The sequence below is a fragment of the Rhinatrema bivittatum genome, chromosome 8 (genome assembly GCF_901001135.1).
Source record: "Rhinatrema bivittatum chromosome 8, aRhiBiv1.1, whole genome shotgun sequence".
In the NCBI taxonomy this organism is placed as follows: domain Eukaryota; kingdom Metazoa; phylum Chordata; class Amphibia; order Gymnophiona; family Rhinatrematidae; genus Rhinatrema; species Rhinatrema bivittatum.
Window position 1 is genome coordinate 5,352,991 of NC_042622.1, and position 12,990 is coordinate 5,365,980.

Consider the following 12,990-nt stretch of genomic DNA (forward strand, 5'->3'; position numbering starts at 1 on the left):
AAAGTGAGGCATATTGTAGGCGTGACATATTTAAGCTCTGGTCTGTCTGCTTTTCGCAGCCAGATTAGGGAGCCGGGTCCCCCTCCCCCTATCAAATCTCTTTCTAATTTTACCCATCGCCTCCCTTTCCCAGATGTATGCCAATGGATGGCCGAGCGTAACTGCGCAGCAACATAGTACCAGGACAAACACGGTACACCTAGGCCTCCCCTCTGCTTAGGTAGATATAACACCTGCTACTGACTCTGGGTGGTCTGTGACGCCAGATAAATCGCAATAGCTTCCTTTGCCATTAAGTAAAAGACTCTACTGAAATGGCTATAGGTAGAGTTTGAAATAAATAAATAAACCTAGACAAGATATTCATTTTTACCATCGCTATGCGGCCTAACCACGATAATCCTAATCTTTCCCATGCCTGCAAATCTTGCACAATTTTAGACCATAGTCCTCCATAGTTAAGCTGTAATAAGTTTTCTAAATTAGGGCCAATTTTAACTCCTAGATATTTCAGACTTTTATAAACCACCTTAAACGGAAACTTCTTCTGTAACCTGTCAAATTGAGCCAATGGGACAGAAACATTTAACAATTCAGATTTCTCTGCATTCAGGCGGTAGCCAGAAACAGCACTAAACCTGGTCAATGCAGACAGTAGATGTCCCAGCGACAACTCGGGATAAGAGATGGTGAATAAAACATCGTCTGCGAACATAGAAAGTTTATATTTTTGATCTCCCACTTGTAGTCCCTGTATCTCTCCCTGTGATCTGATCGCCTCCGCTAAAGGCTCAAGATAAGAGGGCAAACAGTAGGGGCGAGAGTGGGCATCCCTGCCTTGTTCCCCGTTCAATTTGAAACGTTGGGGAATAACCCCCATTTACTTTGATACAGGCATTGGGATTCTGATACAGCGCCTTAATCCAGGTAGAAAATTACCTCCCAGCCCCATTTTATCTAATACTGCTAATAGGTAATCCCAATGCACCATATCAAATGCCTTCTCAGCATCAACTGTGAGAAGGACCTTGGGCACTTGTTTTTTCTGCCCCCACCATATCAAGTCTAATACCAGTCTCACATTATCTGCTGCAAGCCTAACTGGGACGAACCCAGTCTGATCTGGATGAATTAAAGATGTCGCGACACCCCCCAGACGGTTAGCCAATACCTTAGCTAGAAGCTTCAAATCTAAGTTGATTAGTGATATAGGCCTATAAGACCCACACTGCGTCGGGTTTTTGCCTGGTTTGGCCAAAATCGTGATTTCCGCTTTATTTGCGTGAGGTGATATTGTCCCTTCATGGAGCAAATGGTTAAAAGCTCTTGTTAGGGGCCCAGAGATCACAGTACTTAATTTTTTATAAAAGCCTGCGGAGAAGCCATCCACCCCAGGTGACTTACCCATTTTTAGACCCTTAATAGCTTGCACTACCTCAAATTCCATTATTTCCTTATTTACCATCTCCCGTTGGAGAGGTGGATATCAGACAAGTAAGCCTGAATATCGCCCTGTGAAATGTCCTGTCGTCTAGAATATAATTGTTGGTAAAACTGGGTAAATAAGTCTCTGATGGCATTTCTCCCTTCTCGTTTTGAATCTTAAGTATTTGGTTAAGACTCATCCGGGCTTTGAGACGTCTAACCAACAGCCTGCCCGCTTTGTTACCTCCCTCATAGTATTCCTGTTTCGCTCTGTCCAGTTGATATGCGATAGTTCACAGATCTAATTGTTCAAGATCTTTCCATAAACATTTCAATTGAGAGCTAACTTGGGGATCTGGGCTCTGCTTATTACGTATTTCCAATTTCCCTAGTTGTTGGAGAATAGTAAATCTCTGACTCTCTCTCTCCCTCTTAACATGGGGTGGCGCGCGCAATGAGCTTGCCTCTTGCAACCGCCTTAAGACAATCCCACACCATAATAGGAGATATATCCCCAGTATCATTTTCTGCGACATATTGTTCCATTTCCTGACGGAATTGGAGTTCATACTATCGTCCAATAAACTCTCATTGAGTTTCCAAAATCTTAACCCCCCTTGATCACCCATTCCCTGTAATGAGATGCGAATCGCTGCATGATCAGTCCAGGTAAGCACATCAATGCTGGCATCCTTTACAAAATTGACCAAGCTTTTATCTATTAAAAACATGTCTATCCTAGAGTATGAACCATGTGCCGCAGAAAAGAAAGTATAATCCTTCTCGGAGGTGTGAATATGGCGCCAGATGTCTACCAGTTCCCATTCCTTCATAAAGTTCCTTAAACATTTTTTATGTATCTTAGAATAGGCAGATTTGTCCGTACTGGTATCCAAGTATGGGTAACAGGGCAAGTTGAAGTCTCCACCTACTATCACCATTCCCTCTGCCCACTGCCTCAGAACGGCAGCTATTTTATCAATAAAGGGTCCTTGACCCGTATTAGGGCCATAAATATTTACTATCGTGTAAACTTGATGGCCTATTTTAAATTTCAAAAGGAGATATCGACCTTCCATGTCCTGGATCACTGTCTGCACATAGTTATATTTTTTGAAAAAAGAATACCAACCCCGCTATATTTGCCTTTGACTGTAGACGCCGCATAATACTGAATTGGGAAATGATGAGAAGTTTCCGTAGATGCGTCTCTTGACAGAACAGAATATCTGTTTTGGCACTGAGGGCATCCTGCTGCAAGCGTTTTCGTTTGGAATAGGTATGTAGGCCCTTTACATTCCATGATAATAGTTTAATTGTACCCGCCATAGGCAGAAGCACCCCCTATTGCCCTTAATCCTATACACCAAACAGAGGATCTACCCCTCTTCCTAACCTGCCTATCTCCCCCATTACTATGTGTTACCAGTCCTCTAGATACCCTTCCCCGCTCCCCCCCCTCACCCCTCCCTCCCCCTTCTTCTTTAGAAGGAATGGCCACTCAAAGGTCTCCCTAGGAACCCGAATCCGACCTTTCAAATACTGAATGCCAAACTGGTATAGAACAGGCAGCATTAAGAAGTCAACTCACTAACTTTGTCCATAACATGCAGCTAAACACTTAAAGTGTAAAGTCTCAAATGTCCATGGACCTCCAACTATAAAAAGGACAGAACATTAAGCTTGAAAAAAGCTTGCAGATGCAGTACTTCATCTATTTGGATCCGAAGACGGAGTAGTGCAACCAGAGTTCCTGCGTAGCCTCTTGCCTCCAGATGATCTCTCCGGTCGTGCTCTGTGGTCCATGCTTCGTCTTCTCCATGCAATATCATCCCAGTAGCGGCAAGGATTTTTCTGGCATCTTCCACAGTTTGAACTCTAGTTGTGGATCCTTCGATGGTGAAGGAGAGTCCAAAAGGAAAGAGCCACTTGTAACGCACCTCTTCTTTACGTAGGACCGCCACTATGTCCTTAAACTCCCGTCTCTTCCTGATGGTATGAGCAGCCAGATCCTGGAATACCTCGATAGGGTATCCCTGCCATATAATGTCCTTCCTTTTTCTTGCTTGCGCCATTACTCTTTCTTTAACCTGATAGGAGTGGAAGCACACCACTATGTTCCGTGGCTGATTACCCCGGGGTTTAACCAGGGCTCTGTGGGCCCTATCCAAGATAATCTCCGATCTTCCTTCCGGAGGATTATCAAATAAGGGGAGCTCACATATCTTTTATCACCACGGTGCAGTCCAAATAGGCAGATTCCTCGGGGATCCCCCGAAACCTCAAATTGCCCCTCCTCGAACGATTTTCCAGGTCATCTATCCAGGTCCTCAGTTCTCTATTGGACTCTTACAAGAATTTCACTTCCTGCTGCAGGGACTCCTGCTGTTCCTCCACATCTCCAACCCGTTGCGGTCTTCCAGCTCCTCGTGGTCATGACGCAGCTCCCCAATCAACGCCTTTATTTCAGCTTTCATAGTGCCCATCTCCTCCTTGAGGTCCCCAAACCATGCTTGAAAGTCCCCGCAGTAAGAGGAAGCGAGTCCACGGCAGAGATCGGGGGCTCGGGCACTGCACTCACCGCTTCAGGCACAGTCTTGCCGCCATTTTCACGGGCTTCTCCCTCCTCCATCACAGCTCCGGGAGGCCGCGTCTTCGCTGGGTCAAAGGAGAAGTGTTTTAAATGGAGAAATTACTTACCTGATAATTTCGTTTTCCTTAGTGTAGACAGATGGACTCAGGACCAATGGGTATAGTGTACTCCTGTTAGCAGTTGGAGACGGATCAAATTTCAATCTGACGTCAGCCCCTATACATATACCCCTGCAGGAAGTGCAGCTCTTCAGTATGGACGCCATCAGCCCGAGGACTTGCAGGTAATCCCATGCTGGGGGACGAGGGATGCTCAGTAAGGTCTGAAGCCGGTTCCGCAGCTTTGTTCTCCTCGTGGGGGTCAGGCTGACCTTGTCTCCCTCGGTGTCAAATCGGACTCCTAGGTATTCCAGCGACTGTGAGGGCTGTAGGGAGCTTTTGTCTGGTTTGACCACCCATCCTAGGCTTTCCAGTAGTGTTATGACTCTGCTGGTTGCTTGGTGGCTTTCCTCCGGTGACTTTGCCCTAATCAGCCAATCGTCCAGGTAGGGATGAACGAGGATTCCTTCCTTCCTGAGTGTTGCCACCACCACTACTATCACCATGGTGAACGTCCGGGGTGCAGTGGTGCCCGGAACTGATAGTGACGATTCAGGACCTTGAAGCGTAGGAAGCGCTGGTGTTCTTGATGAATTGGGATGTGTAAGTAGGCCTCCCCCTGGTTGTATTGCCCATATGACGGATCGTAGGGTTTCCATGCGGAAGCGGGGGATCCTTAGGTGGCGGTTGACCGACTTGAGGTCCAGGATGGGCCTGAATGTACCCTCTTTCTTGGGTACGATAAAGCAAATGGAGTAATGTCCAGTATTCATTTCCCGTGTAGGTACCGGGGTTATGGCCTCGAGGGCCAGAAGCCTGTTCAGTGTAGCTTCCACTGCCGCCCTCTTGAGGGGGTCGTGGCAGGGTATTACACGAACTTGTCCAAAGTTATCTCGACCCATCTGCGGTAGAATAGGGCTAGTCTGCCCCCTATGGCTTCTTTCCTTGGATGGGTCGGCTGATTCTCATTGTGGGGTGCGGCGAGGGCCTGTACCCAAGCTGGTTCCCCTCTTGGTGTGCTTGTTCCGCAAGGGCTGGTTCTTGCCCGTAGGGCGGGACACTTGATAGTTGCTCTTGTAAGGGTTGAAGCACTGTGAACTTCTGCCCCTGGTGGACCTGGGGAAGGGATGCTGGTTTCTCTTTGTTTTGTCTTCCAGCATGCGTGGTAATGGGGAGTCGCCCCATTTGTTGGCCAGTTTCTCTAGTTCACTACCGAACAGGAGGGATCTTTTGAAGGGCATCCTCGTGAGGCTTGTCTTGTAAGAGGCGTCAGCCGACCAATTTTGAAGCCAGAGCTGTCTCCTGGCTGCCACTGTGGACGAGACTCCTCTGGCCGCCGTGCGCACTAGATCGGAAGCCGCGTCAGTGAGAAAAGATAGTGCTGATTCCATATCTTCTCCCGGGGTGTTGTTCCTGGCTTGTGATAAGCAAGTACGTGTCACCACAGTGCAGCAGGCCGCAATCTGTAAGGACAGGGCTGTAACTTTGAATGACTGCTTGAGTATAGCTTCCAGGCGCCGGTCATGTGCATCCTTGAGCGTCGCTCCTCCCTCCCCTGGGCTGGTAGTGCGCTTAGCGATCGCGCAGACTATGGCGTCCACTCTAGGGCACGCCAGGAGCTCCTTGATCGCTGGGTCCAGGGGGTACATGCCTGTCAAGGCTCGGCCCTCCTTGAATGAGGACTCCGGAGTCTTCCATTCCAGGTCAATTAGCTGTTGTGCCACCTGTAAGAGAGGAAAGTGGCGCGACATCTGACGAAAGCCCTCCAGCAGGGGGTCCATACTAGGTTCCCCCGAGGTGCCTTGGCCCGGAATAGCGAGCTCCGTTAGTTATCGGGATACCAGGTCCGGGAGCTCATCCTTTGCGAAGAAGTGTCTTATGGTTCGGTGTGGCTCTGTCCCCAAGGGGGGGGGGGGTTCCTCCTCCTCCAGGGGCTTGACGTCTTCTTCGGAGAGATCAGTGTCCCCGTAGGTGGGGCTTCTGGATAGTGTGAACCTGTGCCTAGGCCTTGATGGTCCTGGGGCATGAGGGTCCTCCGGTGTCGCATGTGGATGTTCCGCCCGGGGTTCAGGCTGCATTTTAACAAAGGCGTGAATCCCCTTGAACCACTCCACCCAAAAGCTCGATGCTGGGTCTAAGTTGAGGTGTGCCGGTTCTCTGGGGGTCCCCGACTGTGGGGCGGACTCACTGAGGCCTGCTAGGTCCGGGGTGCCCCTTTGAGGAGCTAGCGCTGGGCCCTGATTGGGACAGGCCCTGACCTGGATCTCCCAGGGCCTCCTCACAGTGTGCACACAGGGCGTCAGCCTCCTTGCTCTGTGCGGCTCTGATGTGGCATGCTGGGTAGAAGCCTTGAGCTTTATTCCTGGGTCTGGAGGTGCCATGTCTGTGGGCGCGTAAGTTCTTGTGCGCTCCAGTGCGCCTGAGATGTGCGCGCAGATGTGCGCCTAGTCGTAGATATGCGCTTTGTTCTGTGCGCACAACTTATGCGCATAAGGGTTTATGTGCGCCTAAGTTTATGCGCGCAAGGATTTTGTGCGTTTAGCTCAATTTGTGCACTCGGATCGAACGGCGGGCAGCGCGGCGAATAGGGCCAAGATGGTGGCGGCGAGCATGCGGGCAATATGGCGACCTCCACGGCGGGTCTCCACATGGGTAGACCCTTGGAAACAACCGGGGCCTGGCCCTCCTAGGGCGGATCAACCCGGTGGCACTGGTCTCGATCGGTAACCTGTGCTCCTCCTCGATCCTCGGAGACCTGATGAAGAGAAGATTTCTACCTTACCTTGTCTTCGGTGCTCCGAGGTTTCGTTCCGGACGGTCTCCGGCTGCGGGGGAGAAAGCCAATACCTTCACCGCCGTGCTCAGGGGTGCACCTGCTGCCTCTACGCCGCGTCCGAGACTTCGGGGGCTAGGTCCCTGCCGCGAATCGGCTGCTGGACCAAGGCTCACCTCCAAGGAACCATGGAAATCACCTCTGGAAACTCAACTGGGGGAGGGACCCGAGGGTATCACAGCAGGAGAGCGGGGCTCGTCTTCAGGTAGGTTTCTTCTTTAAATTTCGGGTTTTGTTCTTTAATTTTGGTCTAACGCTTTGAGAGCGTGCAGATAGTCCCTAACTGCTATGGAGACAGAAAATACTGAAGAGCTGCACTTCCTGCAGGGGTAATATGTACTAGGGGCTGACGTCAGATTGAAATCTGATCCGTCTCCAACTGCTATCAGGAGCACACTATACCCATTGGTCCTGAGTCCATCTGCTACACACTAGGAAATCGCCTATTTTCTTCCTTACAGACATCCTGGGTAAGTTACACAGTCTGTCCACTCGTTTTGTTGCGAAATTGGAGGTCCTGTTCTCTATATGCTGCTAGTTTGAAGATCGGGTTCGGGAGCTCGTTCCCTAGGCTGCCATTCGGTGGAGTGACATCACTTCCTCTAAGTTCTAAAACTTTTTAATTCATAATATGTCTGACTACCTTATATCATTTGTTACAGATACATCTGGCAGTATATTTTTCATTGACACCTGAAGAACCAACGTGTTATATTTCAAAACACTGGCCACTGTCGGGTCAATAGTGAATTGTCTAATGGGTACAGATGGACATTTCACAAATATAATAGCAATATATAATTCCCTCTAAGTACAAACACGTATATAAATAATTCTATCTTTAAATTGATGTAAGCACCTGCTGGCGCTTTTTTGACAAACTCTAATAGCCGCAAATGATTAAAAGACCGGACGGCTCTGCACAAAGCAGAACACGTTGTCAGGCTTACTGATGCGGCTTTTTCATAATTTCAACTAAATCCATTTGTTTGGTGGTGAGCGCGGTTTAATCACACAGTGGCTGTTTCCTTTTGTTTCTTTGATATTGTATACACAGGACCGAGTTTGGCTCTTTTTTGTTACTTGAAATTTAAACCTACCCATTAATTTTCTTTCTCTGAGTCCTGACAGACCGGTCTGGACAAGTGGGAATATGCTCCAGGTTGTCTGGGTCGTCACCCCCAATGTCCGTGTCCGCCCTCCCCGAACCATCAGGGTTGTCCTGTGGCGTCTCCGTGCGAACATGCAGCCCTCGAGCGGGCGTAGCTCCTGCCTGCGAGGACCCCTGCATGACCTGAGCGGGGGCCGCCCCAGGCAGGGATCCTCCCCGGGATAAACCAGGCTCCGGGAGTAAAGGGGAAGGTAGCTGACCTCCTACGCCAGTCCCACCCCACCCTCATATTGCGCCAAAAAAGCACAAACTCTGGCGAAAAGGGAGCCGGAGTCCGCCCATTGTCAGGCACAGGCAAAAGGGCCCCTTCTCCGGGCCCTATTGGGCCTCCCTGTCCCTCTACAGGACCTGGGAGTACCGGTAAAAGTACTGGGGGAATCCCCTGGCGTCTGAGGTGCCGTAGATTCGAGTCCCGAGGGACTCAAAATGGTTGCCGTTCCCGCGGTTTCCCCAGCGGGATGCCTCGTGGTCGCTGTTGGGCCCGACGCAATCGGGGAAGGCCGAGACAGACACCTCTTACGTTTAGCTGGCCTGGGGAGTTCGGAGGGACCCTCCCACCCAGAAACGCAGGCCGCGCAAAGGCCGGGCGACTTAAGGCGCGCCGGGGTGGACCCGCACGTGCGACAAGCCACCCCCCTTATCATCATGGCGCCGATTTGAACCAAAACTGGCAGAAAACAAAAAATAAATTAAGAAAAAACACAGAGAAGAAAAAACGCCGAATCCATGCCGGGAAGGGGGGAGGGGGCGGAGAAGAGAGTAGACACAGCTCCTACCTGTTCCTGTCTACCGGATCCTTACCCTTTTTTTTTTAGTTTAAACTTTACTGCTCTAACAGCTGTCTCACTGAAAGCTTCCTCTCTTGCTGAAGAGAGCTGTCCAGCTCAATTCAGCAATTAAAGGGAGAGAAAAAGCAAGAAAACTAATTTGTGAGCCAAAACGTGGCAGGGAGGGATCTGGACCACCAGATGTGCACCTCACGGTCACGGGATGGGGGCGTACAAAAGGGTCACCGACCCCCAGCCCCCCCACCTCAACCAGATAGAGTAGGGGTTCCATACCAGCAACCCCGACCCCCTGGGAGGAAGGCTCTCAAAATTTAAAAGAAAAAACCACCAAAAAATCCTAAACCAAAACTGCAGGGTTCAAGTATCCGTCCTGTCCTGTTGGGAGACAGGGAAATATTGAGAAACTGCCGGGGGCATCAGCATAGTTAAAGCAGTGGCAGTTTTACTTTCTCTATCTCCATCTGCTGGCACGGATGTATGAACCCAGGAGTCTGGACTGATGCGGTACGTACAGGAAAGAGAAGTTTCCCAGCCTTACATCATATCCGTATGAGGTTTTCCCTCCTACTTCCCATCTCATCAGTGGATTCCCCCTGAAGGCGCAGGGGATTCTTTGTAAGATGAAGTTTTATTATGAGGCACCTTGGGGGGAGTAAAGAATCCAGCGCTTTCAGTCTATAGGCGGAGTTTTGCTGCCAGGACCTGTACTTGGTATTTTTATTTCAAATCTATTTTATTGTTTAACAATTAGCAAGATGCACATAACACACTTACTCACAGAGACGCAGGTCACGTCATATCTCCACATACAAAAAGCAAATACCCTTGAATCTGGCAACTACAGACACTATTAGAATAAATATAAACCTCCCAACACACCCTTAACAAAGGTAGAGCAGGGTATCAGGCAGAAGGATCATGAACTCACAAAGAGCATCTGGCAAGTGCTTAGGTTTGCTATTTTATGTGCAGAAAACATGCTCTGTGCACATAAACCACGTTTTCTACACATAAAATATGAGTTATGGACATACATCATGTTTTGCTGTGCGCAAAACCTTTTCTTCGTGCACATTTTCCAGTTTGTGCACATTTTTTAACTCTTGATGCATTAGTATACTATCTTACAGACAGGCCGATACAGTACAGTGCGCTCTGGCAGAGCGCAGTTAACCTGCGCTTGGACGTGCGTTTTCGACGCGCTAGATTTACCCCTTATTTATTATTTTTAATTATTTTTTACTTTGGGACCTCTGACAGTATCGCCAAGATATTAAGTCAGAGGGTGTACAGAAAAGCATTTTCGACGAGCGTCCAACCCCCCCGAAACTAATAGCGCCCGCAGCATGCAAATGCATGTTGATGGCCCTAGTAGGTATTCCCATGCAATTCACTAAGTAAAATGTGCAGCCAAGCCGCACATTTTACTTTCAGAAATTAGCGCCTACCCAAAGGTAAGCGTTAATTTCTCTGGGCACCGGGAAAGTGCACAGAAAAGCAGTAAAAACTGCTTTTCTGTTCACCCTCTGACTTAATATCATGGCGATATTAAGTCAGAGGTCCCAAAGTAAAAAATAATTAAAAATAATAATAATAAAAAATTTTAAATCGCCCACGGCTCGAAAACCGGACGCTCAATTTTGCCGGCGTCCGGTTTCCGAACCCGAGGCTGTCAGCGAGTTTGAGAACAGACGCCGGCAAAATTGAGCATCAGCTGTCAAACTCACTGACAGCCACCGCTCCTGTCAAGAAAGAGGCGCTAGGGACCTCATTTAAATACTGAATCGTGCGCGCCCGCTCTCCCGCGACTTTTACTGAATCGGCCTGTGTATCAGGAATCCCCCCCCCCCAAAAGATTAGCTTGTGCATTAATAACTTGTGCACTGAATTTCAGCACGCAGTTTTAATGCCCAGCATGTTGCTATGGCCCCTTAGATTGTAAGCCCTCTGGGGACAGGGAAATACCTACTGTACAAGACTGTAATTCATCATGATTCTAAGCCCCAAACAGCCCAAACCATGGCAGTTGTTGGCAGTTCTCATCTATGCAGTTTGCTTCTTTCTTACTGGGCAGACTGGATGGCTCATTTGGTCCTTTTCTACTGCGGTTTCTATAGTAATAGAAGATTTCACCTGAACTAGGTTCTGACTGCAAACTCCAGAATGCACAATTCAAAGACAATATCACTGAGTTGCAAACTTCCAGACCCAAACCCTATGGTGTCAGTCCCAGCACCAGCTCCCTCCCAGCATTCTGGGCCCACACTCACCCACATAATGCACCACCACGGTCTGACCTTTCTTTGGGAATGTGCTACCTGTACAGAGAAGAGAGGAAGGGACAGGGTGAGAATCAAAGAAACAGCACCATGGGAATATTCCCAAGAGAGGGCATGAGATAGGGGAGTGTTCCTCTGGGTGGGGAGGTGGTGTGGAAGGTCCGCCCAAGGAGTGTTCCTATGGGGAGGAATCCCTGGGCAAGGAGAAGTACTGTCAGAGAACACAGAATGTGTTATACTGGGTCAGACCAAGGGTCCATCAAGCCCAGTATCCTGTTTCCAACAGTGGCCAATCCAGCTCACAAGTGGATCCCAAGCTGCTTATCCTAAGAATTAAGCAGGAGATTTCTGCAACTCCTCCAGGAGATTGACCAAATCTTTTTTTTTAATTCAGTTATACTAATAGCTTTCACCACATCCTCTAGCAATGAATTCCAGAGCTTAATTATGCTTTGAGGAAAAACATTTTCTCTTATTAGTTTTAAATGTATTACCTAGTAACTTCATTCTCCCCTCCCCGGGTCTTTGTACTTTTAGAAAGTGTAAATAACCGATTCACATCTACTCGTTCCAGACCTCTCATGATTTTAAACACCTCTATCATATCCCCCCTCAGCCGTCTCTTCTCCAAGCTGAAAAGTCCTAACCTCTTCAGCCTTCTCTCCTAGTGGAATCGTTCCAGGGAGCAGTGCCATGGGGGATGGGTGTTGGAAGAGGCCTTAGGGGCCCCGAGAAGGCTCCCGGGGAAGGGAGGGGGGGGGGGGGTGTTGGTGGGTCCGGGGGTGTTGGAAGAGGCCTTAGGAGCCCCGGGGAAAGGGGTTGGTGGGTCCGAGGAATGATCAGGGAGGGGAGGGGCTCCCAGGGGAAGGTAATCGGAGGACACGCGGGGCCCAGCTGTTAAAGGACCCAAACGGTGCCCACGCGGAGTGGTCAGGGTCCCCGGGGACCGCTCCTCACCGTCTCCGGGACAGATGGTCTCCAAAGACACCCCCATGCTGCTGGGCCACGGCGGGCGCTACCACGGGCGGGTCTCGGCGCGCGGCCCCACTTCCGCTCCTGCGCAGTGGCGGCTCTGCGGCTGCCGGCGCCATTTTAGCTGTGTCGGGGGCGGGGGGAGAGGTAGCCGCAGGCGCCTGGCCTCAGCGCTCGCGTTAACAGCCTGCGAGGCGCTAAAAACGAGCGCTGCCTGTAAACTGTGCGTTCAGCAGCGGCCGAACGCGTTTCAGGCGGGGAAGGGGAGCGACGGCGCTCGCTTAGCTGGGCAGGGCCCGCGCCTGACACTCCTCACCCTGGCTGGGCCCGGGCCTGGGCCTGGGCCTGTCACCCCTCACCCTGGCTGGGCCCGGGCCTGTCACCCCTCACCCTGGCTGGGCCTGGACCCGGGCCCGCGCCTGTCACCCCTCACCCTGGCTGGGCCTGGACCCGGGCCCGCGCCTGTCACCCCTCACCCTGGCTGGGCCCGGGCCCGCGCCTGTCACCCCTCACCCTGGCTGGGCCCGGGCCCGCGCCTGTCACCCCTCACCCTGGCTGGGCCCGGGCCTGTCACCCCTCACCCTGGCTGGGCCCAGGCCCCGGCCCCCTCTCCGCATTGGGGAGTTGTGCTTAGTGCGGGTTCCGTGCCAGGGAGCTGAGCGCTGCTCACATTGGACGGCGCGCATTTTCCGTGCTGCTCCCAAACCGAGCGTTCAGACGCGGGCAAAGCTCTGAGCTGGGCAGAATGCGCCTTTCCACAGCGGTCTCAGGCGGCCGGTCCAGGGGGAAGCCACCTTGACGCTATAGAATAGATGTTGGGTGTACTTCTTC

At 50.7% G+C, this 12,990-nt stretch overlaps 1 protein-coding gene across 1 annotated transcript in view; it reads right to left on the reverse strand.

Annotated features, from left to right (window-relative positions):
- Positions 1 to 12,291, reverse strand: part of FKBP1A (FKBP prolyl isomerase 1A) — a 35,229-nt gene extending 22,938 nt beyond the window's left edge. The window contains exons 1-2 of the mRNA XM_029612685.1: positions 12,145 to 12,291; positions 11,179 to 11,226 (exon numbers count right to left, since the gene is read on the reverse strand). Coding sequence (XP_029468545.1) covers positions 11,179 to 11,226; positions 12,145 to 12,181 — 85 coding nt within the window. The 5' untranslated portion in view covers positions 12,182 to 12,291. The remainder of the gene's footprint in view (positions 1 to 11,178; positions 11,227 to 12,144) is intronic.
- Positions 12,292 to 12,990: the final 699 nt, after the last annotated feature.